The sequence below is a fragment of the Macaca thibetana genome, chromosome 6 (assembly GCF_024542745.1).
Source record: "Macaca thibetana thibetana isolate TM-01 chromosome 6, ASM2454274v1, whole genome shotgun sequence".
NCBI classification, from domain to species: Eukaryota; Metazoa; Chordata; class Mammalia; order Primates; family Cercopithecidae; genus Macaca; species Macaca thibetana.
The window spans coordinates 82569238-82596760 of record NC_065583.1 but is presented as its reverse complement, the minus strand read 5'-3'; the positions used below and the strand labels follow the sequence as shown (position 1 = coordinate 82596760).

Sequence of the window (27523 nt, the reverse complement as noted above, 5' to 3'; positions counted from 1 at the left end):
AATTATAAACAATCTTTTCTATTCAGGTAAGTCCTATGAATTTAATTAGCACCTATACACACATGGATTCCTAAATCTTTAGCTCCAATTCTAACCACTTTCTGAGGTTTAGATAAGAATTTTCAAAGCCTATTTGACCTCTCACCTTGAATTTTTGACACTTCAAATTCATTGTGTCCAAAACTAAACTCGTTGCTATCAAAACTACTTCCCCATGTAGTCTCTATGTTTTAATATAGTCACTGTCTGCCCAGCTCCCCCAAAGTAAATGATCTAATCATTGTTAATCTTCCCATATGTTATACTAATGATTGATCACCAAGTCTTGAAAATTCTAATCAGAAATGTAAAATCTACTTTTTCCACTGCTTTACTTAAGTCTTGTCATTTTATTTTCTTTTTTGGTCTGAAAGGCTACCTACTATTCAATGTTAGTTCTTTAACCATCCTCCCAGTTTTTCAGTGTAACTCACCACATACCACCTACCTTTAGGCCTATAAAAGAAACTGTATCCAGTGATATTTGTGAAAACCAATTTGGACCCTACTTCCCTGTTTCTGATCCCTTACCTATCCCGAGTTCTTACTCTGTCTCTTTTACTTCAAATTGGCATTTAGGTGTGTGTTTGGGCTCTTGAATCCTATCTATCCTGTAGGATTCTGACTTGGCTGTCTCTACTATGGACCCCTGCAGGTGATTTTATCATAATCATTCTCATACTCGGAGCTGAAGCCTCTGGGTACTAAGGATGTAGCAGTCAACAAAAATTACTGTTCTCATAGAGTTTACATTCTAGTGGGATAAGTGCATCTGTTGAAGCTCAGAGATGAGGGAGGGGAATGCTAACCACAATATTTACACTTTCTCACCTGGCTGACCTAGTTTGTTAAAGAGGGAGAAAGACTGTCCAGCAGATTGTACCAGCATCTCCTCCCATAGTTGTCCAAGGGATCTGTAAGCCATTGCTACTTCACCCTCTTCAAACATATCTTGGGATCAATTAAAACAAAACCGAAAACAAAAACAGCCTTCCTTGCTTAAGCAACTGCAAATTCATGTGAAAGCATGAGACTCATAATTGGCATGTGTAATCGGGTGATATTTTACAATATTACACGGATACAACGTAATCTTCACAGCTTTCCTTTTCCTTGGTTTGAGGCTTATCACACAAAAGGAGCCAGAGGATTATTACACAAAGGAAGCGACACCAGAAGGGACATTGATTAGCTTTGAGACTCAAAGCTGACTTTCCTGACCTCTCTAAGAAGAGAATTGTCTTGCAAACGTGGAGAATGAAAGGGTTTCCCAAACTCCTTTTGCTAGCGTTAACACATCAAAGACTAGGCCTGATAGCTATTAGGCTCTCACATCACTACTACCCACAATAGGAAACATCATATTGTGACCCAGTTCACATGTACCTAGACCGAATATTATACATTCATGTGAACTGAATCATAATATGATATACGTACACACACACACATATGCATTATCGCTGAAACAAAAATTTAACATGCATTTTGATATATTCACTACAATTTTATTTCTTTTTAATACTCTATTCACAGCACACTGAACTGAGATGTGCATTAAAAAATATATATATACCACCTAGGATTTTTCAAAAGGGAGAATTCGGTGAGACAGAAAAAGAAGTTAATTCTGCTTCTGCTGGGGGCGAGGGTTGGGGATGGGTACGGGTGGGGGCCGTGCTTAGGGAAAGGACCTGAAGAATCAAAATGTTCAAATTTTTGGTGTTGAGTAGATTTTGATCAGAGGGAAAATATCTTACAGTGAAGAATAGAATTATTTGATGTTGGTTATTAAAAGCAGAAAGTTTTGAAGTCACTGCATTCAGGGGGAAGTATAAGGTCACCAAGACATTGTAAAAAAAATAGATATGGATGAGGCAACTGCAGAATGTTTACATTCTTACAGGGATAAGCACAGGATAAGCTAAAACCACAGCTGGTGTTTGACCAAAGAAGGACTGGCTATAACTGACATTGCTCTGTGTGGGTCCCTCCTGATGACTTGGGCAATGAAATTCCTCCTTATGATAATGATACTATAAAAAGAAAGAAGTAAGAAAATGAAGCAATTGGTAACCAGTGATGGAGCAACCTGTGGTCTAGTTACTGTCATCTTGAGGGAAAGACTGGGGAGCACTTGTGTTTGTGGTAGGTTGGGTGGTGGTGGCTGCAGGTGGAAAGTTGTGCAAGAAAGATGAGACCATGAAAATGATAAACATGAGGTAGGCATAAAAATGTACAGACTTGTCGGCCAGGTGTGGTGGCTCATGCCTGTAATCCCAGCACTTTGGGAGGCCGAGGCGGGCGGATCACCTGGTCGGGAGTTCGAGACCACCCTGACCAACATGGTGAAACCCCGTCTCTACTAAAAATATAAAAAATTAGCTGGGTGTGGTGGCACATGCTTGTAATCCCAGCTACTCGGGAGGCTGAGGCAGGAGAATCGCTTGAACCCGAGAGACGAAGGTTGCAGTGAGCCAAGATTGTGCCATTGCACTCCAGCCTGGGCAACAAGAGTGAAAACTCCATCTCAAAAAAAAAAAAAAAAAAAAAAAAAAATGTACAGACTTGAATATTTAGAGAAAATGCTTGGATGCCATAGACATGTTATAATTAACTGACAAGGTTGTGTTCAATAAAGATAATAGAATTCTGTGTCTCCACGTTGCCTCATCAGTTTCCCCCATCCTACCTTTGAAGCAAAAAGTAGATTAAGCTGAGGTTTTTCTGGGCTGGGTTAAATATAGATTTTTTTCTTCCTTGCCTCCCAAAAGGGGAGGAACTAAGAAGGAAAATGAGATTGTTGACTGCTATATCCTTAGTACCCAGAGGACCCTAAGAGGTTACAGTAAATGAAAAGACCTCATTGTCGTTGTACATTCAAGGATAGTGAGCAAATGTGTGACCCTATCCATATGGTCTTTGCTCAAATGTCACCTTTCGGCAGGCCTTCCCTAACCACACTATAATTTACCCCAAGCATTCCTTCTTCTCCTGTTCTGCTTTACACTTCTACATAGCATTTATCACAAATAAACAACAGTGTGTGTGTATGAATAATATAATGAATCTCTTATGTTCCCATCACCAAGCTTCAATAATTATTAATATTTTACCATCATTTATATTACCCTCATCATTTTGTTTTGCTTTGGGCTTTTTTCTGAAATGTTTCAAAGTGAATACCAGATATGACATTTCCTTTCATACTGTATGTTTTACTTATTTAATGTCTGTCTGCTCCTGCTAGAATATGTGCTCCATAAGGGCAGGAATTTTTATCTACTGTTCACAGAAACATTCCCAGCATGTTTTTTACTTTTTCTTTTTAAATTCATTCAATTTTGAGAAGTGATTTCGAGCTTTTTTTTTTTTTTTTTTTTTTTTTTTTTTTTTTAAGACCAAGTCTCTCTGTCACTCAGGCTGGATTGCAGTGGCATGATCACAGCTCACTGCAGCCTCAGCCTTCCCAGGCTCATGTGATCCTCACACTTCAGCCCCCTCAGAAGCTGAAATTGCAACTGCACGCCACCACACCCAGCTAATTTTGTATTTTTTGTAGAGGTGGAATTTCACATGTTGCCCAAGCTGGTCTCAAGCTCCTGGGCTCAGTGATCTGCTTGCCTCAGCCTCACAAAGTGCTGGGATTATAGGCATGAGCCACCGCTCCAGCCACAGCATCTTAAAAAGCTTCCTGGCACATAATAAGTGCTCAATAAATATTTTTTGAGTGTAAATATGGAATCCAAAAAGTAACATTTTCAGTCTCTTCCTAGTTAGGCATTGTCTCAGTCAGTTCAGGATGCTATAATGGAATATCATAGATTAGGTGGCTTAAACAACAGAATAGTTTGTTTTCAGTGTATAGAAATGCAAATAACTTTTCATATGTTGGTTTTGTATCCTGCAACTCTCTGAATGTATTAGTTCGAAGAGTTTTTTTTATCGCATTTTTAAAGGATTTTCTATACATAAGATGTTGTTCACAAAAAGGGACAACTTCTTCTTTTTAGATTTAGATGCTTCTTATTTCTTTTTCTTGCCACATTGCTCTGGCTAGGACTTCTAGTACTTTGTTGAATTGAAGTGGTGAAGGTGGGCATGTTTGCCTTGTTCCTGATCTTAGAGAAAAAGCTTTCAGTTTTCCACTGATTAATATGATGTTAGTTGTTGGCTTTTCATATATATACTTTATTATGTTGAGGTACTTCCCTTCTCTTCCTTTTAAGAAAATTTTTAACAATTCCCAAATTGTAGTAGAGAGAGTCTGTGGGCTTTTTTTAAATCACAAAAGGATGTTGAATCTCGTAAAATGCTTTTTTGGCATCTATTGAAATGATTGTATGGATTTGATCTGTTGATGTGGCAAATCACATTGATTAATTATTTTGTATCTGAAAAGAAAATTAGGAAAACAATCCCATTTACAACCGCACCAAAAAGAATAAAATACTTAGGAATAACTTAATTAAGGAGGTAAAAGACATACACTGAAAACTATAAAACATTGGTGAAAGAAATAAGACATGCATAAATGGAATGATACTATATTCGTGGATTGGAAGATTTAAAATTGTTAAAATATTCATACTATACGAAACAATACAGATTTGAAACAATACAGATTTAATGCAATCCCTGTCAAAATCCCAATGGCATTTTTACAGAAATAGAAAAGACAATTCTAAAATTCATGTGGAACCACAAAAGACCATGAACAGCCAAATCAATCTTGGAAAAGAACAAAGCTGGAAGCATCACACATCCTGACTTCGAAATATATTACAAAGCTACAGTAATCAAAACATATATAAAAAACGTACATACAAAACCACATAATACAAAAATCAACTCAAAATGAATGAAAGACTTTAAGGCTTGAAACAGTAAAACTCCTAGAAGAAAACTTAGGGGAAAAACTTCATGACATTGATTGGCAATGATTTTATATATACGACACCAAAAAGACAGGCAGCAAAAACAAAAATAAGTGGGGCTACATCAAGGTACGTAAACCTGCACAGCAAAGGAAGCAATCAACAGAGTGAAAAAGCAACTTACACAATAGAAGAAGATATTCGCAAACCACATTCTGATAAGGGTTAATCTCCAAAATATACAGTGATTTTCTCAAAACATTACTCAATAGTAAGAAAATGGATAACCAGATTTAAAAAAAAAAAATGGTCTAAGGACTTGAACAGAGATTTTTCCAAAGAAGACATGCAAATGGCCAACAGATATGTGAAAAACAAATGCTTGATATCATAAATCAGGGACATGCAAGTTAAAACGACAATGAGATATCACCTCACACCTGTCAGGATGGTTACTATCAAAGGAAACAAAAAACAAGGATTAGCAAGAATGTGGACAAATTGGAACCCTTGTACACTGTTAGTGGGAATGTAAAATGGTGCAGTGGCAATGGAAAACAATAGCTTCCTCAAAACATTTTAAAAATAGGACTACTGTATGATCCTGCAATCCCACTTCTGTGTATATATCCAAAACAATTGAAATCAGGATCTCAAAGATGTTAGCACTGCTATGTTCATTACAGCACTGTTTCACCACAACCGAGATGAGGAAATAACCTAAATGTTCATGGAAAGATGAATGTTTTTTAAAGTGTGGTACATACAAATGGTAAAATATTATTCAGCCCTAAAAAAAGAAGGAAATTTTACAATATGCAACCACATGGATCAACCTTGAGGACATTAAGCAAAGCAAGCCAGTTACAGAAGGACAAATACTGCATGATTTCACTTATTTGAGGTATCTAAAATAGTCAAGTCTGGAAATTCAAGGAGGGAATGGTAGTTTCCAGGAATGGAGGAAGGAGAAATGGGGTATTAATCAATTTGAAGTTTAATTTAAGCAAGATGAGCAAGTTGTATAGATCTGCTGTACAGCATTGTGCCTGTAATCAACAACACTGTTACTGTACACTTAAACATTTGTTAAAAAGGTAGATCTCACGGTAAGTGTTCTTACTACTGTGAAATAAAATTAAAGAAAAACTGCAAAGTCTAACACTGCTATCCTACCAATGAGCACTTTTTTCCTCAAACTTGCAGCAGCCACTGCTCAAAGTTCTCCATCTCAGTATCCATTTGTCAGTAACCCACCATCATAGGCCAATTACTGTACTGGGTCTTAGATTATTTACACTTCTACATACTATACAGGCCCAAGGTATAATTCACTAGAATAGAATTTGCAGAGTGTGTTGCTCTACCCATTCAGCTAATCACAACAGTCATTACCATTACAGCTTCGATCCCTAATTTCCCACTTCCCTGCCCCTCTAAAAACCAGCCTCTGATTGCTAGTGGGATAAGATGCTTAAGAAAACCTACAGGATCCACTGTGCTCTTGGACATCTAATGTTTTAGCATAGTCAGCACATTGTCATTCTTATGGTAAATGCACCAGATTTTTGCTTAGGGCACTGTCTCTCTTTGGTTACCATTCCACATTGTTAGGTTGGGACTGATCCCTCCACCTTTGCTCCAGAAGTAATTATGTAAGCCAGTCAGAGAATCTCATTAGCCTTACCACAGTGCTTGGGTCATAGATAAATGTATAACAAGAAACAGGCAAATCAAATGCATGAAATCCATTTCTGAGCTATATGTTGGAATTGTTGGGGGCAGAATAGCTCTCTTTACAACAGGTTTAAACCTAAAAAATTTTGAGCTGCTGGTTGCACTTTTGCTATCATATGTGGAGAGCCTAAAGTGAGCCTATCTGAGACTGAAGATAATGCTTAGGAAAGGAGAACCGAGAAATGACTAGTTAATATCAATTGAGCAATTACTATATGTTAATCACAATTGATCATTTAATTCTACAGTAATTCTTAGAAACAGGGTCCAAATTGATCATCCATAAGCTAAAGATGAGGTCAATAAGAATAAATGTCTTGCCTAAAGTTTTACAGCTAATGGCAAAGCTGAGATTTGTACTAGCTAGATCTAGTCTAGATCTAGATCCATGTTCAGTACCACTATGCTACACTGTCTCAATGTATGCTAATATATTGACTAATAAATACATGCACTTCAGAGAGAGTTGGAGAGAGAGTAAGAGCCTGAGAAAAACAATGAGTCCTGGTTATTTGTCTTTGAGTACCTGGATCTAATCATACCTAAAATCATAAACTTCTTTTTTTTTTTTTTTTGAGACAGAATCTCGCATTGTCACCTGGGCTGGAGTGCAGTGGCACAAACTCAGCTCACTACACTCTCCACTTCCTGGGTTCAAGCGATTCTCCTGCCTCAGTCTCCTGAGTAGCTGGGATTACAGGGGCCTGCCACCACGCCCAGCTATTTTTTTGTATTTTTAGTAGAGATGGAGTTTCACCATGTTGGCCAGACTGGTCTCGAACCCCTGACCTCGTGATTCACCCACCTTGGACTCCCAAAGTGCTGGGATTATAGGTGTGAGCCACCGCGCCTGGCCCTAAACTTTTTTTTCCCTTAAATTAAATAAGCAAATTCCCCTTTCCACTTTTTTTCAGAAGCCAGTTTGACTGTTAAAACTGATAAAACTCCTAATATATCCTTCAATATGCAAGGAGTGATGCACAGAAAACTATATCAAACATGAAAGCTTTCAGATCACACTGAAAACACTGGATGGCTCTACATACTTTATAAACATTTACACTTGTCTCTAGGAGAAATTTGAGGACTATTTCATGAGATTCTTTGAAGTAATTCATTGAAGTAACCAACCCTTCAGTATTCTCCCTATATTTACCCCTGCCCACTTATGCTCTCTTTCATTTCTTCATGCCAGGCCTGACTGACATACACCTTGCTCTACATCTAGGGCCTACAACTTCAGGAAAAATCAGAGTACATAGTAAAAGCAGTGTCCTGGTGACCTGGCATGCTGCAACCCAGGCTCCCATCTCAAAATTGCCCATAAATGTATCTGTTTTCCTTGGACCTTCCCCAGAAAAGTTACACTGAGCCTTGTCTAGTAAGGGAGCCTTGCCTCAGATACAGTGTCCATCTCAAATTTGTTGCTTGAAGTCATCCTAACACATCCACACAAGGAACCTAAAGGAGCATGACCTGACCCTCCTCATTTGTTCTTTTTCTGTTCCTGCTTTCGTCCTGTCCTTGAGTGATTTCCAATTGGAGACGCCTCTTATTTAACCTACCATTTCTGTAGGCAAAGATTTCTTAATCAGTATTACAGACAACACAATAAACAAAAAGATTAGCCAATAACAAAGTGATAAAATTAAGAATTTCTGTTTCTTGAAAGATACAATTGAGACACTGGAAAAACAAGATAGGAAAAAAATGTTTGCAATGCGTACAGCAAAGAGATCCTACAGATTAATAAGAGAAGTACCTAGAAAAATAGATAAGAAACTTGATTGGCCAGGTGTGGTCAATCCTAGCACTTTGGGAGGCTGAGGCAGGCAGATCGCTTGAGTCCAGGAGTTTGAGACCAGCCTGGACAACATGGTAAAACCTCGTCTCTACAAAAAACAGAAAAATCCGAGTGTGGTGGCAGGCACCTGTAGCCCCAGCTACTTTGGAGGTGGAGTGGGGAGGATCACCTGAGACCAGGGAGCTGAGGCTATGGAGAACTGTGATCGTGCCACTGTATTCCAATCTGGGTGACAGAGTGAGACCGTGTCTTTAAAAAAAAAAAAAAAAAAAAGTTAAAATCCCAAAACTTAATTTGGTACTCCATATAATGGGATACACAGTTGATCAATCAGTATATGAAAAGGTATGTAGCATCATTAGTCAAAAGGGAATCGAAATTAAAACTATAAAGAGTTAACATTACCTACCCAGTGATCAGAATGGTTAAGAATATCAATACGAAGAGTTGATGTGGGCCACTTGGGGTGACTCATGCCTGTAATCCCAATACTTTGGAAGACTGAGGCAGGAGGATCCTTTGAGGCCAGGAGTTCAAGACTAGCATGGGCAACATAGCAAGACACTGTCTCTACATAAAAATTAAACCGTAATTTAAAAAAGTTTAACCAGGCATAGTGTCATGTACCTGGAGTCCTAGCTACTCAGGAGACAGAGGTAGGAGGATTCCTTGGCCCAGAAATTCAAGGTTATAGTGAGCTATGACCACACCACTGTACTCCAGCCTGAGAGACCCTGCCTCTATTGAAAAAGATAAAAAGTTGATTTGGATAATTTGTTGATGATCTGGAACTCTCACAGACTTTTGGTAGGACTATAAATTGGTACAACTTTGCAAAAACATTATTAATCTGCTAAAATTTTAATCTCCTAAAATCTTAGGGACATGCCCACCGGGAATGCAAACATGCATATCAAAGCTACACTGGAAGTTGTTAACAGTATTATTTATTCTAGCTATAAATTGCAAGCAACCCCAATGGAATTAGAATAGATAAATAATATGTGATATATTCATGGAACAAAATACCATTCAGCAGTGAAAGTGAACACACTATAGCTATGTACACAATGTGGATGCATCCCACAAACATAATATTTCTTGAAAGATACCAGACACCAAATAATATAAATGCATGATTCTATTAATGTATACTCAGAAATGAAATTTTAGAAGTTAGAATATTGGTTACCTTTGAGGAAAAGAAAAGGGATAGTTCACCTTGCTCCAGAATACCCTGGTAACATACATCCTACCCTGGCTGTCTGGTGGATAATTCTACCCTCTGCCCCAAGTCCGATATCCCACTCCAGACCACAAGCAGGTTCCCCAGTCTTTCTACCCGATTCACCAATGGAAGGGATGGTGGAACTGTGTTCTAACAATGGTCAACAACCCGGATTTTCCTAAACGTTGCACATACATGCATAACTATTTGTTCATATTGTTCCCTCTGCCTAGCATGGAATTCCCTCTTCTCTCTCAGCAGAGAAACCCATACTCCCAATTCAAAACACAGATGGCACCACACAAGGTCAGAGAAAGAGGTAAGAAGTTTTAGTCAACTTGTCTTTGATTATTGGCTTACCATATGCAGTCTACGTGAACTTGGTAATTGCTTAACTTTTTAGCCTGTTTCTCACGTATGAAATGAGAATAATGATATCCAGCTCATGGGCTGTTTAAAGGAATACATGACATGATAAGGTAAAAGCTTATTACATATTATTTTTCTTTGTTTTCCTTTTTCCCTTGCAGTATCACTTGCTTTCAGCTGTGTACTGGCACCACTCAGAATCATTTTAGAGTCATTAATTTTATTTATTTTTCTCTTTTATTTCTTTTAACCTTTTTTTTTTTTTTTTTTTTTTTTTTTTTCCAGTTTTAAAGGCATGGTCTTGCTTTGTTGCCCAGGCTGGTCTCAAACTTCTGGGCTCAGGTGATCCTTCTGCCTCAGCCTCCCAAAATGCTGGAATTACAGGCATGAGCCACAGTGCATGGACCCGAGTCATTGATTTTGTTTTAGTTAATTTAATTAATTTATTTATTTGAGACAGAGTCTCACTTACTCTGTTGCCCAGGCTGGAGTGCAGTGGTAAGATGTTGGCTCACTGCAACTTCCCTCTGCCTCCTGGGTTCAAGTGATTCTCCTTCCTCAGCCTCCCGAGTAGTTGGGATTACAGGCATGAGCCACCACACCCAGCTAATTGTTGTATTTTTAGTAGAGATGGGGTTTTACGATGTCAGTCAGGCTGGTCTTGAACTCCTGACCTCAAGTGATCCACCTGGCTCAGCTTCCAAAGTGCTGGGATTATAGGCATGAGCCACCGCCCCTGGCCCCAAGTCATTAATTTTAAAAAGTATTTATTTAGCCTGGGTGTACTTGGTAGGAGCCAAGGTTAGAAAAAGAGCAAGATAGGATTTGTGAGAAATTATTACTTTGGCCAAGAATAGCAAGTTAGTGAATAAGAAAATGTCTAATGAAAAAATAATTTTCGGAAATTCTAAGAAAACTTTAAGAGATTTTAAAGCCATTATGTGCAAGAGACTAAATTTTTTAGATAACCAGAGAGATAAATCTACAGTAGCTATGCTGATCTAAAGTTATTGGTATCTAGCTTAATAGGTGTGTCAATGGGAAGATTAAAAAAAAGATGTGACACATGAGACAGTAAGAAGGAAGAAGCATTAGAATTTTTAAAAATAGATACTGTATAAAGAATAGTACAGGCCAGGCATGGTGGCTCACATCTGTAATTCCAACACTTTTGGAAGCCCAGGCGGGAGTATCACTTGGGGTCAGGAGTTTGAGACCAGCCTGGGCAAAAAAATCAAGACCCCATCTCTAAAAATAATTTTTTTTTTTTTCCTCCTGCCTCAGCTTCCAGAGTAGCTGAGACTACAGGGGTGTGCCACCACGCCCGACTAATTTTTTTTTAATTATTATTATTATACTTTAAGTTCTAGAGTACATGTGCATAACGTGCAGGTTTGTTTAAATTAAACTAAAATTAAAAAAAAAAAAATTAGCCGGATGTGGTGGCATGCACCTGTACTAGGTGACAGATTGAGACCCTGCTGAAGAAGAAGGAGAAGGAAGAAGAAAAGAAGAATGAGGAGAAAAAAGGAGGAGGAGGAGAAGTGGTAGGAGGAGGATGATAAGCAGAAGAAGAAAGAAGGAGAAGAGGAAGAGGAGGAGAAAGGAGAAAGATAAGGAGAAAAGAAGAAGAAAAGAAGAATAGTATAATGTGAACCTGTTTTGTATTTTTTGGTTTTGTTTTTTTTAGAGACAGGGTCTCACTAAGTCATCCAGGCTGGATTACACTGTCTTAGTCATAGCTTACTGCAGCCTTCTGTACTGCAGGCACACATCACCATCCCCCACCTGCCTTTTTTTTTTTTTTTTTTTTTTTTTTTTAAGATGAGGTCTCTGTGTTACTCAGGCTGATCTCAAATTCCTACACTTTTGCAGTCCTACTGCTTCAGCCTTCTGAGTAACTGGGATTATAGGCATGACCCACACTGCACCTCACAATTTCAAAGTCACATAGAAATTGTATTTGTTTACTCTGAAACCAAAAACCTACCAATATTTTATCAATCTAACTGTGTGTGCTTCCAATGGCGATAGCTGAAAATTTCAAATATTCAAAACAACACACACTGTTATAGAATAAATTCATCATGTTGATTCTAAATAACATTAAACATGTTTTATTAAACATTTTAATTTTTAAAAGATGAGACTTTTGTCACTTCTGTCAAAATATCTATCTTGGAAAAAAGAAAATAGGATGCAGGAAAACATCAAGTGGCAACTGTTGCTACATAGCTGGAAGGCTACATATGTTTCGGTTATCAGACAAACATTTTCATGCTCTGTGGCTTTTAAAAAGATTACTGCCCCTGTAATGCGACATAAATCTTAACAATACATACAATTTGACAACTTGAAATTTATTGGTATTGTTATAAGCTGTTTTAACTGACAAAATTGTACCTTGACATTTGAATAAAACATCTAATATGCAATTTGCTTAACACATAATTTGCATATCATCTGCTATAATATAAACTTCTATTGTAACAATGGGAATATAAGATATAAAGACATTTTTACATAGTAGACGTGAACCAATGAATCCTTTAAGATGAAATGTGAAATCCTAGCAAGGAGGGGGAAAGAACAGAACATATTAACGGAATGCCCTAAGATGGTCTGGGAACACTTACCCCTAATCAATATTTCATCAAGCAGATCACATAGCAAAGCTACTAACTGAGCTAAGCACTGAACTAAGATACATAACTAAGATACGTAAAGAATAAAGAATAAAAATTTGTAAGGCACAAAATAAATTACATGTTTACAGTTGTGGATATATAAAAAGCCAGTATTTTAAAAAAAGATTCTGGAAGAATCATGGCTTGCCAGTAATCAAAATTGACTCTGGACTGTTTGATCAATGGAAGATCTTTTGAAGTAACAAGATACTCATAATGGGGAAGATACACTCAGGAGAGGAAAAAAAAAAACCTTCTGGTATGAAATCATGGAATATCACAATAACTATTTAATGGGAACAAATATTCCTACTGAAGTACTAAACTTTAATGTTCCTATTACAATACTAAACTCCTGGATATTACTCATCTGACAGGAGACAGTTGAACCTTACTGTTATGCTTATACAAATGTTTGCAATGTAACTTAATCTGGAACAGTATTTGCACCTGGAACTTTTGTTATAATTTCATGAAATTTGCTTTATGAGTTTCCACTGCCATTTGGGAGTAACCTACATTCAGTCCTTGCCTCTGTGTTAGTTTGTTGTTGCATTGCTATAAAGAAATACCTAGACAGACACAGTGGCTCACACCTATAATCCCAGCATTTTGGGAGGCCGAGGGGGGCAGATCACTAGAGCCCAGGAGTTTGAAACCAGCCTGGGCAATACAGTGAAAACCTGTCTCTACAAAAAATACAAAAATTAGCCTGGTGGTGCACACCTGTAGTCCCAGCTACTCGGGAGGCTAAGGTGGGAGGATAACTTGAGCCCAGGAGACGGAGATTACAGTGACCCATGATTGCACCACTGCACTCCAGCAGCTGGGTGATAGAGTAAGACCCTGTCTCAAAAAAAAAAGAACAGAGTGAGAGAGAGAGAGGAGAAGGGGAGAGAGACAGAGCGAGAGAGAAAGAAATACCTGAGACTGGGTAATTTATAAACCAGTTTCATTGACTCACAGTTCTGCAGGCTGTACGGGAACTGAACACACCCACATAGGGTATGTACAGAAGCAGATGCTCTGGGGCCTCAAGGAAGCTTACAAGCATGGCAGAAGGCGAAGGAGAACCAGCATGTGACATGGAGAGAGAGGGAGAAGGTGTCATACACTTTTAAACAACCAGGTCTCACGTGAACTCAGAGCAAGAACTGACTAGCACCAAGAGGATGGTGCTAAGCCATTCAAGAGGGATTCACCCCAATGATCCAAACACCTCCCACCAGGCCCCACCTGCAACATTGGGAATTACATTTGAACATGAGATTTGGAGGCAACAAACATCCCAACTATATCAGTTTCTACCCTGGTACAGGAATCTTCATTGCATATAGTGCCATGCCATATTGGGTGCCCTGAATTTCTTTCAGTTCTAATAGGTACAAAAGCTAGCTGCTTGTGGGCAGTGAGTAACATTCATGAACTTCATGGAGGCTACAGAATTGCCTAGCTGTTCAGTTTGAGGATGTCCCCGGGGAGGGCTATCTCTTAGATACCTTAATAATTAATCTTTTTGCACATAGCATCAACTTCCCAAGACACAATATATCCAAACGTTAGAAGAACAGAGTTCATGAATGTTTATGCCTAAGCATGGATTTTGCTGAAAATTGTGGCTTGTTTATGTGGGTGTGTCTTTAGTTAGGTACCCTATATGGGTGTGTCTTTATTTAAGTACCTAACCCTCTCAGGTGTGTCTCTAACCCTCTAAGGTTAAGGTACTTAAGTAAAGACACACCCACATAGGGTACCTTGGAGTTTAGGGTACTTATTTAAAGACACACCCACATAACTCTTACTATGCTGCTCTGACTCACAAATAAAGGTGGAAACTGGCAGGCATAATTCCTGTTCCCTTATTTCATGTACATGTCTGAGAGTAACTGGGCTCCCCAGAGCACTTGTAGATCCAGGTCATGGTGGATTCCCAAGCATTAAAAACCACATCTGTTAGGGTCTAGGACAGGAAACCCAGACTATGTCATGCCTAAGTGCCACTCCAGAGTACACAAAAATGAGAACATATTAGAAAAGATCTTACAGCTTCTCAAGCAGCTCTGTAGTTCATTTATTCCCAATCTTCTCTTAACCCTAAAGTGCTGGTGTTGCTGGTCGAGGACAGTTTCAGAGCAATAATTTCAGAGCCTATGAGCTGCCTCTGTGTATACAATGATATATGTCATAACTCTCCTAGTTCCTGCAAAAGAGCTGTAATTCTTCTTAGGATTGGGGGTGCACACTTTAAAGGAGTATGTTGATAGAAACTTGTTATAGGAATTCATTTTCCCCTCAAGCCACTTCATGGAAGCACAAGTACAATTTGTAAATTTAGTGAGGCCATAATTCAGGGATGCACTGGATTTGGGCTTCAAACTGAGTGCACAGAGATCACTAGAAGACTTAGGGGAAAAAAGGAAGTGACCCCATGAACAAGGGGGAAAAATTGACAGACGAAAAAAGTGAAACAGAATGATAACTGCCAGAGGAAGGGATGAAGTTTTATTCCCTACAACATCCTTTCTTGTACTGCCTAGGTGCAGAGGCACATCTGCTGCCATGATAGGAGTTTCCTAGAAAGTGGTGAAGAGACCATAGCCTAATGCAAGTAGAGAATTGGGACCAGGAAAAATAAAGCCATGAAATGATGAGTCTACTGTGTTAGAGGTAATTTATTACTGCTTCCAAGATTTAACATATGGAGTAAAATCCTAAATGTTGAATGAAAGAATCCAAAAGTTGAACATAATATAAGGTGTCCTAGGATCCCTCAAAAAAATTAAATACTATTGGTTTAGAGAGAGGTATTCTATGGATTGACGTTTCCTGGGAATTTGGGGGTTTGAGGAAAAAAATATACTATATGTTTAGTATTTGGTTATATTACACTATTTGTTTAAATACATAAACATTTTAACATAAGTTCATTGTCTGAGAATTTGCTCTATTTTCACATATCATCAATACTTCTAGGAAAGAGTTTCCAGAACATTTTATGAAACTTTAATCAGTGGGTATCTATAAATTTTATTGGATTATGATGCCATATAAACAGGTAAGAAGCCATTTTTTTCCCTAAAACATTATCCACACAAAATGTTCTTATAAAAACCATGAACTTTGTCTTTTCTCTTTGGCCCTACAACTTCACCGCCACCAGAGCAGGTAAACAGTTCTTGGGATTCCATGCCTCAAAAATGTACTTTCAGGCTAATCTGTTGTTGGCCAAGAAAAAGCTATAGGGCCATAATAACAGGCAATTTGTAGCAAGAGAGACTTGAATTTAAAGTACCTCGTCACTTCGCCCACCACACTGGGCCCTGAAAAACCTTAAGAACCGGTCACTGAGCCCCTTTCAAATCAGTAATTATCTAGTGGACTAGTACCTCATCGTCTTCTTTCAAATATCTCCAACCTATTTTCCATTGCTTATATTCAGGCTCTTTCTTTATAGATCTCATGTTGCATCCTGATTGTTTTCCTGATAGAGCTAGGAGAGAGAGACAGCATGTTCCATTTATGCTTTCTGGACTCCTGGGATCCTAGAAGCCAGCTAAAGCACATAGTTGTAGAAAGAGCTACTAGCTACAGAACAGAAGAGCCAATCTTTCCTTGTGTATTCTGCCAGGACAAATTCTAGCTTTCCATTGGCTGGCCCCATTCCACCTCACTCCCGTGCCAGGTAAGTCTTTTGAGTCATCAAGCACAGCCAGGCTCACCCTGTTAGATATGTATACCCCCAGATTAAAACCTAATGCTTCCCACCTCACCCACTCCACCTGGCTTCTCATTCTGAAAGTTGTACTTTATTAAGGGCCTAATTGTTCTTTTTTTGTGCCTTACCTCCACTCCCTAATTTGAATTACTCAGTTTCTTTTGTTTTTTCATATTGAACATTTGATACACAGACTGTAATTATTCATAATTCTTATTTACTATCACACTCTCATCATTTGTACACACAGGGCTTCCTTCCTTCTCTCCTTCCAACCTTCTTTATTTTTTATTTTTTTACAAACCGAGTCTTGCTGTCACCCAGGCTGGAGTGCAGTGGCATAATCGTAGCTCACTGCAACCTTGAAATTCTGGGTTCCAACAATCCTCCCACCTCAGCCTCCAGAGTAGCTAGGACTGCAGCCATGTGCCACCATGCCCAGCTAAGTTTTATTTTGTTTTGGTTTTTATTTTTTAGAGAGAGAGTCTCACTTTGTTGCCCAGGCTGGTGTTGAACTCCTGGGCTCAAACCATTCTCCCGCCTTGACCTCCCTAAGTGCTAGGATTACAAGTGTGAGCCACCATGCCCAGCCTTATAATTATTTTTTAAAATTTATTAGTGTAGTCAGAGTCTCACTATGTTGCTCAGGCTGGTCTTGATCTCTTTGGTTCAAGCAATCCTTCTGCCTCAGCCTTCTGAGCAGCTGGGACTACAGGTATGCACCACCACATCTGGCCAATTTATTATTTTTTATTTTTATTTTAAAATATTTTTTTATTATTGTTTTTATTATTCACTGACTATTCCCCAAATGTTTTAAAAATTATTTTGTTGAGACAGGGTCTTGTTCCATTGTCCAGGTTGGAGTGCAATGGCATCATCGTGGCTCACTGCAGCCACAGCCTCCTGGGCTCAAAGGATCCTCCTGCCTCAGCCTCCTGAGTAGCTGGGACTACTGACATGTGCTACCACACTTAGCTAATGTTTTCTTTTCTTTTTTTTTCTTTTTTTTTTTTTTTTTTTTTTGTAGAGAGGTGGTCTCACAATGTTGCCCAGGCTGGTCTCAAACTCCTGAGTTCAAGCAATCCTCCCACCTCAACCTCCCAAAGTGCTGGGATTACAGGTGTGAGCCACTGCACCTGGCCTTATTTTTTTAGAGACGGGTCTTGCTATATTGCTCAAGCTGGTCTCAAACTCCTGGGCTCAATAAATCCTCCTGCCTCAGCCTTCTGGATAGCTGGGATTAATAGGCCTAAGCTACAGTGCCTGGCTCAAACCTTTTATTTTAATAATTTTATATATTGCAAAAAAAGAAAAAGACCATTTATGAGTCTACCACAGGAAAACTAGAGCACAGACAATAATTTACGTCCACCTCTGTGGTTCTTCCTTATCTTGTTCCCTCCTGCTTTGATTTGAATGTGTTTCCCCAAATTCTTGTGTTAGAAACCTAATCTTCAATACAACAGTGTTAGAATGTGGGGCCTAATTAATGGGAGGTGTTTAGGTCATGAGGGATGGACCATCATGAATACATTAATGTTGCTATAAAAATGGCTTGTGATACTGGGCTCAGTGGCTCACACCTGTAATCCCAGCAGTTTGGGAGGCCGAGGTGGGGAGATCACTTGAGGTCAGGAGTTCAAGGCCAGCCTGGCCAACATGGTGAAATCCTGTCTCTACTAAAAATACAAAAAACTAGCTGGGCATGGTGGCACATGCTTGCAGTCCTTAGGTGGCTGAGGCATGAGAATCACTTGAACCCAGGAGGTGGCAGTTGCAGTGAGCTAAGATTGGGTCACTGAACTGCAGCCTGGGAGACAAAGCAAGACTCCATCTCAAAAAAAAAAAAAAAAAAAAAAAAAGGGCTTGTGAGGGTAGGTTTTCTCTCTCTTCTGCTATATGAGGAGGACACGGTGTTCCTTCCCTCCGAAGGATGCAGCATTCAAGGTGCTATGTTGGAAGCAGAGAGACTGGGCCCTGACCTGTCAGTGTCTTAATCTTATACTTTCCAGCCTCCAGAACTATGAGAAAGAAATTGCTATTCTTTATAAATTACCCAGTCTCAAGTAGTCTGTTACAGCAGCACAAAACAGACTAAAACACCTTTATCCCCCACTGCATCCAAGGTAATCACTATTTTGAATCTTGTGTTCGTGATTATTTTGCTTTCCTTTTACTATGGTACTGTATGTATGCCTAATTAATTAATTAATTGTAAAGATAGGGTCTCCCTATGTTGCCCAGGGTGGTCTGAAGTCCTGGGCTCAAGCAGTCCTCTCACCTCAGCCTCCCAAAATGCTGGGATTACAGGCTTAAGGAACCAAAACTGGCCATATGTATGCCTTAAAGGTTTTAACTGTTACATGACTCATTTTCATTTGACTTCAGACTTGAGCCCTCACATGACTGCAGTGTTCAGTCTGTTAGTCTGTCATGGTCTTGCATGAACTAAAGACGAACTGAAAGTCAGATAAATAGTAATTCAAAGACACTTGACATCATGACATCTGTGCCTTATTTGTGAAAGAATCCAGTAAAGATGCTCTAAAAGATAGGAACCAAAGATATACTATGAATATTTGCCTTTTCTTTATATCTATTCCTTTAAAAGCTTTAGAGAGAGATTACCTGATAAGTAACCCTCTGAAGATTTCTGATAGTTTGCTGTTTTTCTCTTCACTAGTCTTCTTTACCTTAGAGTGTTCTACTCATTGTTTAAGATACATTTCAAAATTCACCTCAGGGCAACAAATGCAAACATAGACAAATGGGATTACATCAAACTAAAAATCTTCATAGTAAAGGAAATAATCAACAGTGAGGAAACAATGTATAGAATGGGAGAAAATATTTGCAAACTATACACCTAAGAGGTTAATACTCAAAATATATAATGAATGTAAACAACTAACAGCAAGAAGACTACCCAACTGAAAAATGGGCCAAAGATGTGAATAGACTTTTTTTTTTTTTTAAAGAAAACACACAGTGGACAAGTATGCAAAATCTCAACATTATTAATCATTAAGGAATCAAAGAAATGCAAATAAAAATCACAATATCACCCTACACTCCTATTAGAAAGGCTACCATTAAAAAGACAAAAGATAAACAAGTGTTGGTGAGGATGTGGAGAAAAAGGAACCCTTGCACACTGTTGCAGGGAATGTAAATTTGTATAGCTATTATAGAAAACAATTTAGGGATCCCTAAAAAAATTAAAAGTAGAGCTAGCATATGATCCAGCAATCCAACTACTGGGTATATATCCAAAGGTAATGAAATCAGTATGTCAAAAAGATATCTGGCCTCCCATATTTATTGCAACACTATTCACAATAGCCAGATACAGAAATCATCCAAGATAAAGAAAATATTGTACTTACATAAAATAAAATACTATTCAGCCAAAAAAAGAAGTCTTGTCATTTCCAACAACATGGGTAAACCTGAAGGACATTAGGTTAAGCGAAATAAGCCAGGCGCAGAAAGACAAATACCACATGATCTCACTTATATGTGGAATCTAAAAATTTTATTCTATGGAAATAGAAAGTAGAATGATGATTACCAAAGGCTGGGGTTGTGGGGAGTGAGAGAGGAGATATTGGGAAGATGTTGGTCAAATAATACATAATTATAGTTAGAAGGAATAAGTTCATGCGCAGAATGGCGACTAGTTAATGAAGATATATTATGTTCTTGAAAAATGCTAAAAGAGTTTAAAAATGCTAAGTGTTCTCACCACAAAAATGATAACTGTGAAATAATAGATTTGTTAATTAGCTAGATTGAATCATTCCACAATGTGTATATATTCAAAACATTATATTGTACATATTAAATACATATAATTTTATATGTCAATTTTTAAAAATAAATAATTTGAAAAAAAGTAAAAGTCACTTCAGAAAATCCTTGTACAATTCTCATAGGCATATAGTTCTCCATCGTTTGTTCTTTAAGCGCATGCCCAAATCATTATTCTGGAATTTATCTCACTTTGTGATGATTATTTCTAGAGAAGCCTGTCTTTTCAGGTCACTGAGCTATTAAAGAGATGGTCTCACTCATCTTTGTCTTTTCCAGAAATTAGTCCAGTACCAGGGCAATAGTAAATATTTGTTTAGTAAATGAATGAATGAATGATAGGCACTATTTCAGATTATTAGTAGTGGAAAAGAATGGGGCATAGTGTTACATGTCTGTAGCCCCAGCTATTTGGGAGGCTGAGGCAGGAGGATTGCTTAAGTCCAGGAGTTCAAGGCCATTCTGGGCAACATAGTGAGACTCTGCATCAATATATATTTTTTTTCTTTTTACAAAAAGAAAACATTACCAAAATGTCTACTTATGGTCCCAACTACAATAAGAATGTGCTGTAACAGGAGTGAACTTAAAATTGTTTCCATATCTGCTCACCCTACTAGGCTTTTTCCTTATAAATGATATCACTGAATAGAAAATGGTAAATCAGGTTTAACAATCATGCAGTAATCACAGTAGTGGTGGGTACTATAACTGATTATAACTGAGGCTGAGGATTACATTCATTTACATCCTCAGGAAATTCTGACTAAAATGGCAGATTTGGAGACAGTGGTAGAGGGGACAGTAGCAGACAAGGAATTTATTTATTTGTTTGTTTATTTTTTAGAGACAGGGTCTTGCTCTGTCACCCAGGCTAAAGTGCAGTGGTGCCATCCTAGCTCACTGCAGCCTTGAATTCCTGGGTTCAAGTGGTCCTTTCACCTCACCCTCCTGAGTAGACTGGTACTACGGGTGCACGCCAGCATGCCTGGCTTCAGGCAAAGAATTTAAACAAATACTTGGAAGATGGAAAGCAGAGAAGGAGCAATAATTACATTAGTAGAGCAAAGTAAGCTGCAATCTAAATGCCTACAGAAGGGAATACCAAAGAGAAGCAAATAGAATTGTTTCAGGACTCTGGTAAACAGTTAAAATAAGGAGCAAGACAGGACTGCTGGAAACAGAGGGAAACTCCGAAAAATCTATACTCGGCGTACCTAGACTACCCTACAAATGCCTTCTTATCTCCCACCACGAACTAGATGTTTAGTCTCTGGATATATTGAACTGGAGAAGCTCTAGGATAGGAGACACCAGCTCAGCAGATGGTGGTGGGGGAGGGTTAACTTCAGACACTGAAGGTGACACCCTGAGTTCATTTGTTCTTTTCCCAAAATGCCAACAATCAGATCTATGCTCTATCGGACAGGAGATCAGGGGATTTCTTCATGGAAAAATTTAATAGTCTTGGGATCCTCCAACCAAAAATTCAGCTTTTTACCCAGGTAATCGAGAATTAAACTAGCCAATAAGCTTTATACTGCCTTAACCTGAAATATAGGTGATTAGCCAAAGATCTCCAGATGTTTGAAAATGACCCCTTGACACGAGAGGCACAGGTTCAATCAACCTAATATGGAAAAAGAACCCAGAGAATATTGAGATAGGGCAAGAAGAAGAAAAGAAAATCTTTTTTAAAAAATCAGTAATATTCTCAGAGAAACAAGAGAAGATATTGCATCCTCGCAACAAAAAACAATGTTACTTTGTAGCAGAGAAATAAGATGCTATATTTTAAAAGGAATAATTTGGGAACCCTCCCCCCAAAAAAGTCCTCTTAGAAAAAAATGACAAATGAAAACGTTAAGAAAATAGAACAACAACAACAAAAAGCAATGGAATATAAGAAAAAAATATAAGAAAATCCAGTAAATTTGGGCCAGGTGCAGTGACACATGCATATAATCCCAACACTTTGAGGCCAGGAGTTTGAGACCACCTTGGACAATAAAGTTAGGGCCGTATCTCTACGAAAAGATAAAAAGAAAAAAAGAAAATTCAGGAATTTCAATATCTGATTAATAGAGTTCCAAAAAAAATAAAGAATAAAGAAAATGGAAATGAGGGAGTTATCAAAGACACAACATAAAGAAAATTTTTCAAATAGAAAGAACGAGAGTCTATGTGTTTAAAGGGCCCACTCAGTGCCCATAGTAGCAAATGAAGACCAACAACAAGGCATAGAATGCTATGAATAAAATGAAGATTCTTTAACCTGGAGAGAAAAAAAGTAGTATGTGGAGGATTATCTCATCAGACTGCAAGAGCAGTAAGTACATGTAGAAGACAGTGCAGCAATGCTCTCAAAATTCTAAGGAAAAATTTGCAACCTAGAGTTTTATATTCAGCCAAACTATTCATTAGTTATAAGAAAAAACCAAAGGTATTTTCAACATGCGAGTCTCAAAAAATATACTTCCCTTCCATTCTTTCTTAAGATATTACAAGCCATGGCCGGGCATGGTGGCTCAGGCCTGTAATCCCAGCACTTTGGGAGGTCAAGGCGAGTGAATCACCTGAGGTCAGGAGTTAAAGGCCAGCCTGGCCAACATGATGAAACCCCGTCTCTACTAAAAATACAAAAAAATTTACCAGGTGTGGTGGTGCGCCCCTGTAATCCCAGATCCTCAGGAGGCTGAGGCAGGAGAATTGCATGAACCTAGGTGGCAGGTGGTTGCAATGAGCTGAGACCAGGCCACTGCACTTCAGCCTGGGCAGCAAAATGAGACTTCATCTCAAAAAAAAAAAAAAAAAAAGATACTACATTACAAGCCAGATGTGGTGGCTCACACCTGTAACCCCAGTGCTTTGGGAGGCTTAGGAGGGAGGGAGCCCTTGAGCCCAGAAGTTCAAGGCGTTGAACTATGATCACACCAGTGCAGTCCAGCCTGGGTACAGAGTGAGACCTTGTCCCTAAATTAAAAAAAAAAAAAAAAAAGATATTATTTAATGATATTATTTACTGCATCCAAACATATTTTTGATCATCCTGGATCTTGGAAATTAGAAGCAAATCATGAGCACTGAGATCCAGGATGTCCCAAAATAAAGGCAGGGTAAAGGAATTCCTGGATAGCAGCTATGTATCTGGGATTGATGGATAATCTGATGCATTTTAACTATATACAAAATAGTATTGAGGATATTTTGAAGACCTTTCTGAGAATTTGGAAAGAATTTTTGATAGGTATGTGAGAAAATAAGTAAATTGGAGAGATTGATAATTTGTATCTCAGAAGAAAAAATGGAAACAAGAAAACATTTCAAAATGAAAAACTATATTACATAGTGAATCAATAGTAGATTATATTTTAATATTCATACTATTCTTAAGAGTGATAATTTAAAATATTTAGAGAAATTTTAGGGAAAGACAAATGGGGTTGTATATATCCTTATCTACTATGATATATATAACTAATAAAACAAGAATTAACAATATTAGTGTATCATTAGAAACTCCTTCACCTCAGCAAAATGTATGAATATTGAAAGTGGTAGCATTTAAATAATAGGATGAGAAAGGTAGGGGAAAGGTTATAGTTTGCTACAATTTGTTATAAGCTTTTTTCTGTTCCATTGAACTTTTACATTCTATGTATACATTATTTTAATACAAGTTAAAATTAGTTAAAAGTCAAAAGTATTACAAATTATTATCCTATACACACAGAATCACATATAGAATACACTAGCCCTGTGTTAGTCTAGATCCTCCAAACAGCAGAAGCCAAGATAGGATTAAATATGAAAAATATTTATTAAGGTAAATACTGATGAAAGAAACATGGGGATTTGGGAGAGGCTAGGAGAGCCATAGGACTATTATGCATGTCTGATTTTGAGTGAAGAAAAGAAAAAAAGAAAGGAGGAAGGTAGGCAGGCAGGAAGGAAGGGAAAAGGAAGGACAGGTAGAAGCAACTTTTACTGTTGTGTAATCAGAGGAAAAGTCTACAAGACCACTGGAGGGTCCTCAAACCAAAGTAGACCGGCTGGGTGTGGTGGCTCATACCTGTAATTCCAGCACTTTGGGAGGCTGAGGCAGGCAGATCACCTGAGGTCAGGAGTTCAAGACCAGCCTAGCCAACATGGTGAAACCCTATCTCTACTAAAAATACAAAAATTAGCTGGGTGTGGTGGTGCACGCCTATAGTCCCAGCCACTTGGGAGGCTGAGGCTTGAACCTGGGAGGTGGAGGTTGCAGTGAACCGAGATCATGCCACCGCATTCCAGCCTGGGTGACAGAGTGATGCTCCATCTCAAAAACAAACAAACAAACAAAAAACACAAAGCAGACCATCAGAAGAGTCCTGGCATCTCCCAGGAACAGGCCTGCCTTCCTGCTGGATGGAGCAGCTCCTGGAAAGTTTGGCTTCAGTGCAAACCTAGCAGTTGATTTCAGACCACAGAGGTAAGAGCTCTTGACCCATTAGACTTCCTGCTGTAGAAGATCTAAGAGGCGCACTCTCATGGTTGCCACTGCCACAAGGACTGTATTGAAAATAAAAAGATTTTATGTCATCTATTGAAATAAGTGTGTTAAAAAATCAAATTAGCAGGGGATTTTTGTATTTTGTTTTTTGTTTTTTTTCATTTGAAAAGAAGGGATTCTAGTATTACCTATCACTTAGGAGCTTTGTGAGAATAAAGTGAATAGAAAGATTAGATAAATAGTTATAGATATGTCTTAATCTCATAGCCTGTCACATAGAAAATGCTATATAGTTACACATTAAGTAACAATGCTACAATAAGGTAGACAGTTCGGGTTTTTATTTATGTTACATCATCTTCCCCTTCCTGAGACATGGAAGACTACTGTGTCACTAGATTTGATGAAAAAATGTGAGCAGAAGTGATGCATATCATTTTTAGGCAGATGCAGTAAAAGTCCATTCACAATTCTTCATGTATCTTTGCCTACTGGTCATGAAGGAGGCCTCAAGTTGAGATGAAAGAGCTAACATACAGCAAAGTAATCTGGATCTCTGGAAAATCCACAGAAAACATGTGCCCTAGAATAATTCCTGCACCAGCAGCAAACTTTGCATAAAAGAAGAAATGGATTTTTGTCTGCATTTTTTTTTTCTGAGACAGAGTCTTGTTCTGTTGCCCAGGCTGGAGTGCAGTGGCACAATCTTGGCTCACTGCAACCTCTGCCATGGGTTCAAGCGATTCTCTTGCTTCAGCCTCCCAAGCAGCTGGGATTATAGGCATGAACCACCACACCTGGCTTTTTTTTTTTTTTTTTTTTTAGTAGAGATGTGGTTTCACCATGTTAGCCAGGCTGGTCTCGAACTCCTGACCCCAAATGATCCACCCGCCTAGGCCTCCCAAAGTGTTGGGATTACACACGTGAGCCACTGTGTCCAGCCAATTTTTTTCCATGATAGCAACATAACCTAGACCCTCCTGATGAATGCAGCTATTATTGTTGTTGTTATTATTTCTAAAGATCCTCTCATTGAACAAATGACTGAATTTCTGTGTTTTTTTTGTTGTTGTTGTTTTTTGTTTTTTTTGCAGTAATGTGGAACAAGTGACAATTTCATTTCTTAAGAATGCTGTTGTAAAATAAGGAGAGAAAAATGGAGCTGGAATGCAATGCAAGTCTGATTCTGAGTGAAAAAGAGAGGAGTAAAAGGAGGAGGAAAGCAGGCAGGCAGGAAGAATGAAAGACAGGTGGAAGCATCTTTGACTGAAGTAAAGTCTAAGTAAAAGAAGGAATTTGTAATTTGGAGTAATTGTTAATTTTTCTTTTTTCATAACCACATCCAATCAATTACTAATTCTTTTAGACTCACCTTCAATAAATATCCGAAATCCAGAACTTTTCACCATTTTGAAACCATCTTAATCTCCTGTCTGGATTAGTAGTATCTCTCTCTCTCTCTGTCTCTCTCTCTCTCTCTTTTTAAGACAGGGTCTCACTCTGTCGCCCAGACTGGGGTACAGTGGAGCAGTCTTGGCTTGCGGCAACCTCCACCTCCTGGACTCAAGCGATCCTCCCTTTATTTCACTGTATACAAAAATTAATTCAAGATAGATTAAAGACTTAAATGTAAGACCTGAAACAATAAAAATTCTAGAAGAAAACCTAGGAAAAACTCTTCTGAACATTGGCCTAGGCAAAGAATTCATGACTAAGACCTCAAAAGCTAATGCAACAACAACAAAATAGAAAAATGGGACTTAAACTCAAAAGCTTCTGTACAGCAAAAGAGTCAGCATAGTGAACTGAAAACTTGCAGAATAGGAGAAAATATTTTCAAACTTTGCATCCAGCAAAGGACTAATGTCCAGAAACTATAAGAAACTCAAACAATTCGACAAGAAAAAATCTACTCCAGTGGGGCATGGTGGCTCAAGCCTGTAATCCCAGCACGTTGGGAGGCCGAGGTGGGTGGATCACGAGGTCAAGAGATCGAGACTATCCTGGCCAACATGATGAAATCCCATCTCTACTAAAAATACAAAAATTAGCTGGATATGGTGGCACGCACCTGTAGTCCCAGCTATTTGGGAGGCTGAGGCAGGAGAATCACTTGAACCCAGGAGGCGGAGGTTGCAGCCAGCCGAGATTGCACCACTGCACTCCAGCCTGGCGACAGAGTGAGACTCAGTCTCAAAAAAAAAAAAAAAAAAAAAAAAAAAAAAAAGAAGAAAAAGAAAAAGAAAAGAGAAAGAAAAAGAAAAAACCCCATTAAAAAGTGGGCTATTTTTCAAAAGAAGACATACAAATGGCCAAGGAGCATATGAAAAAATGCTCTAATCATCAAAGAAGTGTAAATTAAAACCACAATGAGATATCATCTAACACCAGTCAGAATGTCTGGGATTGGTTTTATTTTGTTTTTGTTGTTGTTGTTTTGTTTTGTTTATTTGTTTTTGTTTTCAGGGACAAGGACTTTGTATTAATCTGTTTTCATACTGCTATAAAAAACTGCCTGAGACTGGGTAATTTATAAAGGAAACAGGTTTAATTGACTCACAGTTCAGCATGGCTGGGGAGGACTCAGGAAACTTACAATCATGACAGAAGGCAAAGGGGAAGCAGGAACCTTCTTCACAAGGTGGCAGGAAGGAGAAGTGCCGAGGGAAGAGGGAAGAGCCCCATATAAAACCATGAGATCTCATGAGAACTCACTGTCTATCATGAGAACAGCATGGGGGAACCAACCCCTTGATTCACTT

The 27523-nt window shown here is 38.4% G+C and overlaps 1 protein-coding gene across 1 annotated transcript in view; it reads left to right on the top strand.

Annotated features, from left to right (window-relative positions):
• LOC126956141 (uncharacterized) overlaps nt 1-26997 on the top strand; it is a 57695-nt gene extending 30698 nt beyond the window's left edge. Inside the window, exons 3-4 of the mRNA XM_050792990.1 lie at nt 9944-10004; nt 25856-26997. Coding sequence (XP_050648947.1) covers nt 9944-10004; nt 25856-25872 — 78 coding nt within the window. The 3' untranslated portion in view covers nt 25873-26997. The remainder of the gene's footprint in view (nt 1-9943; nt 10005-25855) is intronic.
• Nucleotides 26998-27523: the final 526 nt, after the last annotated feature.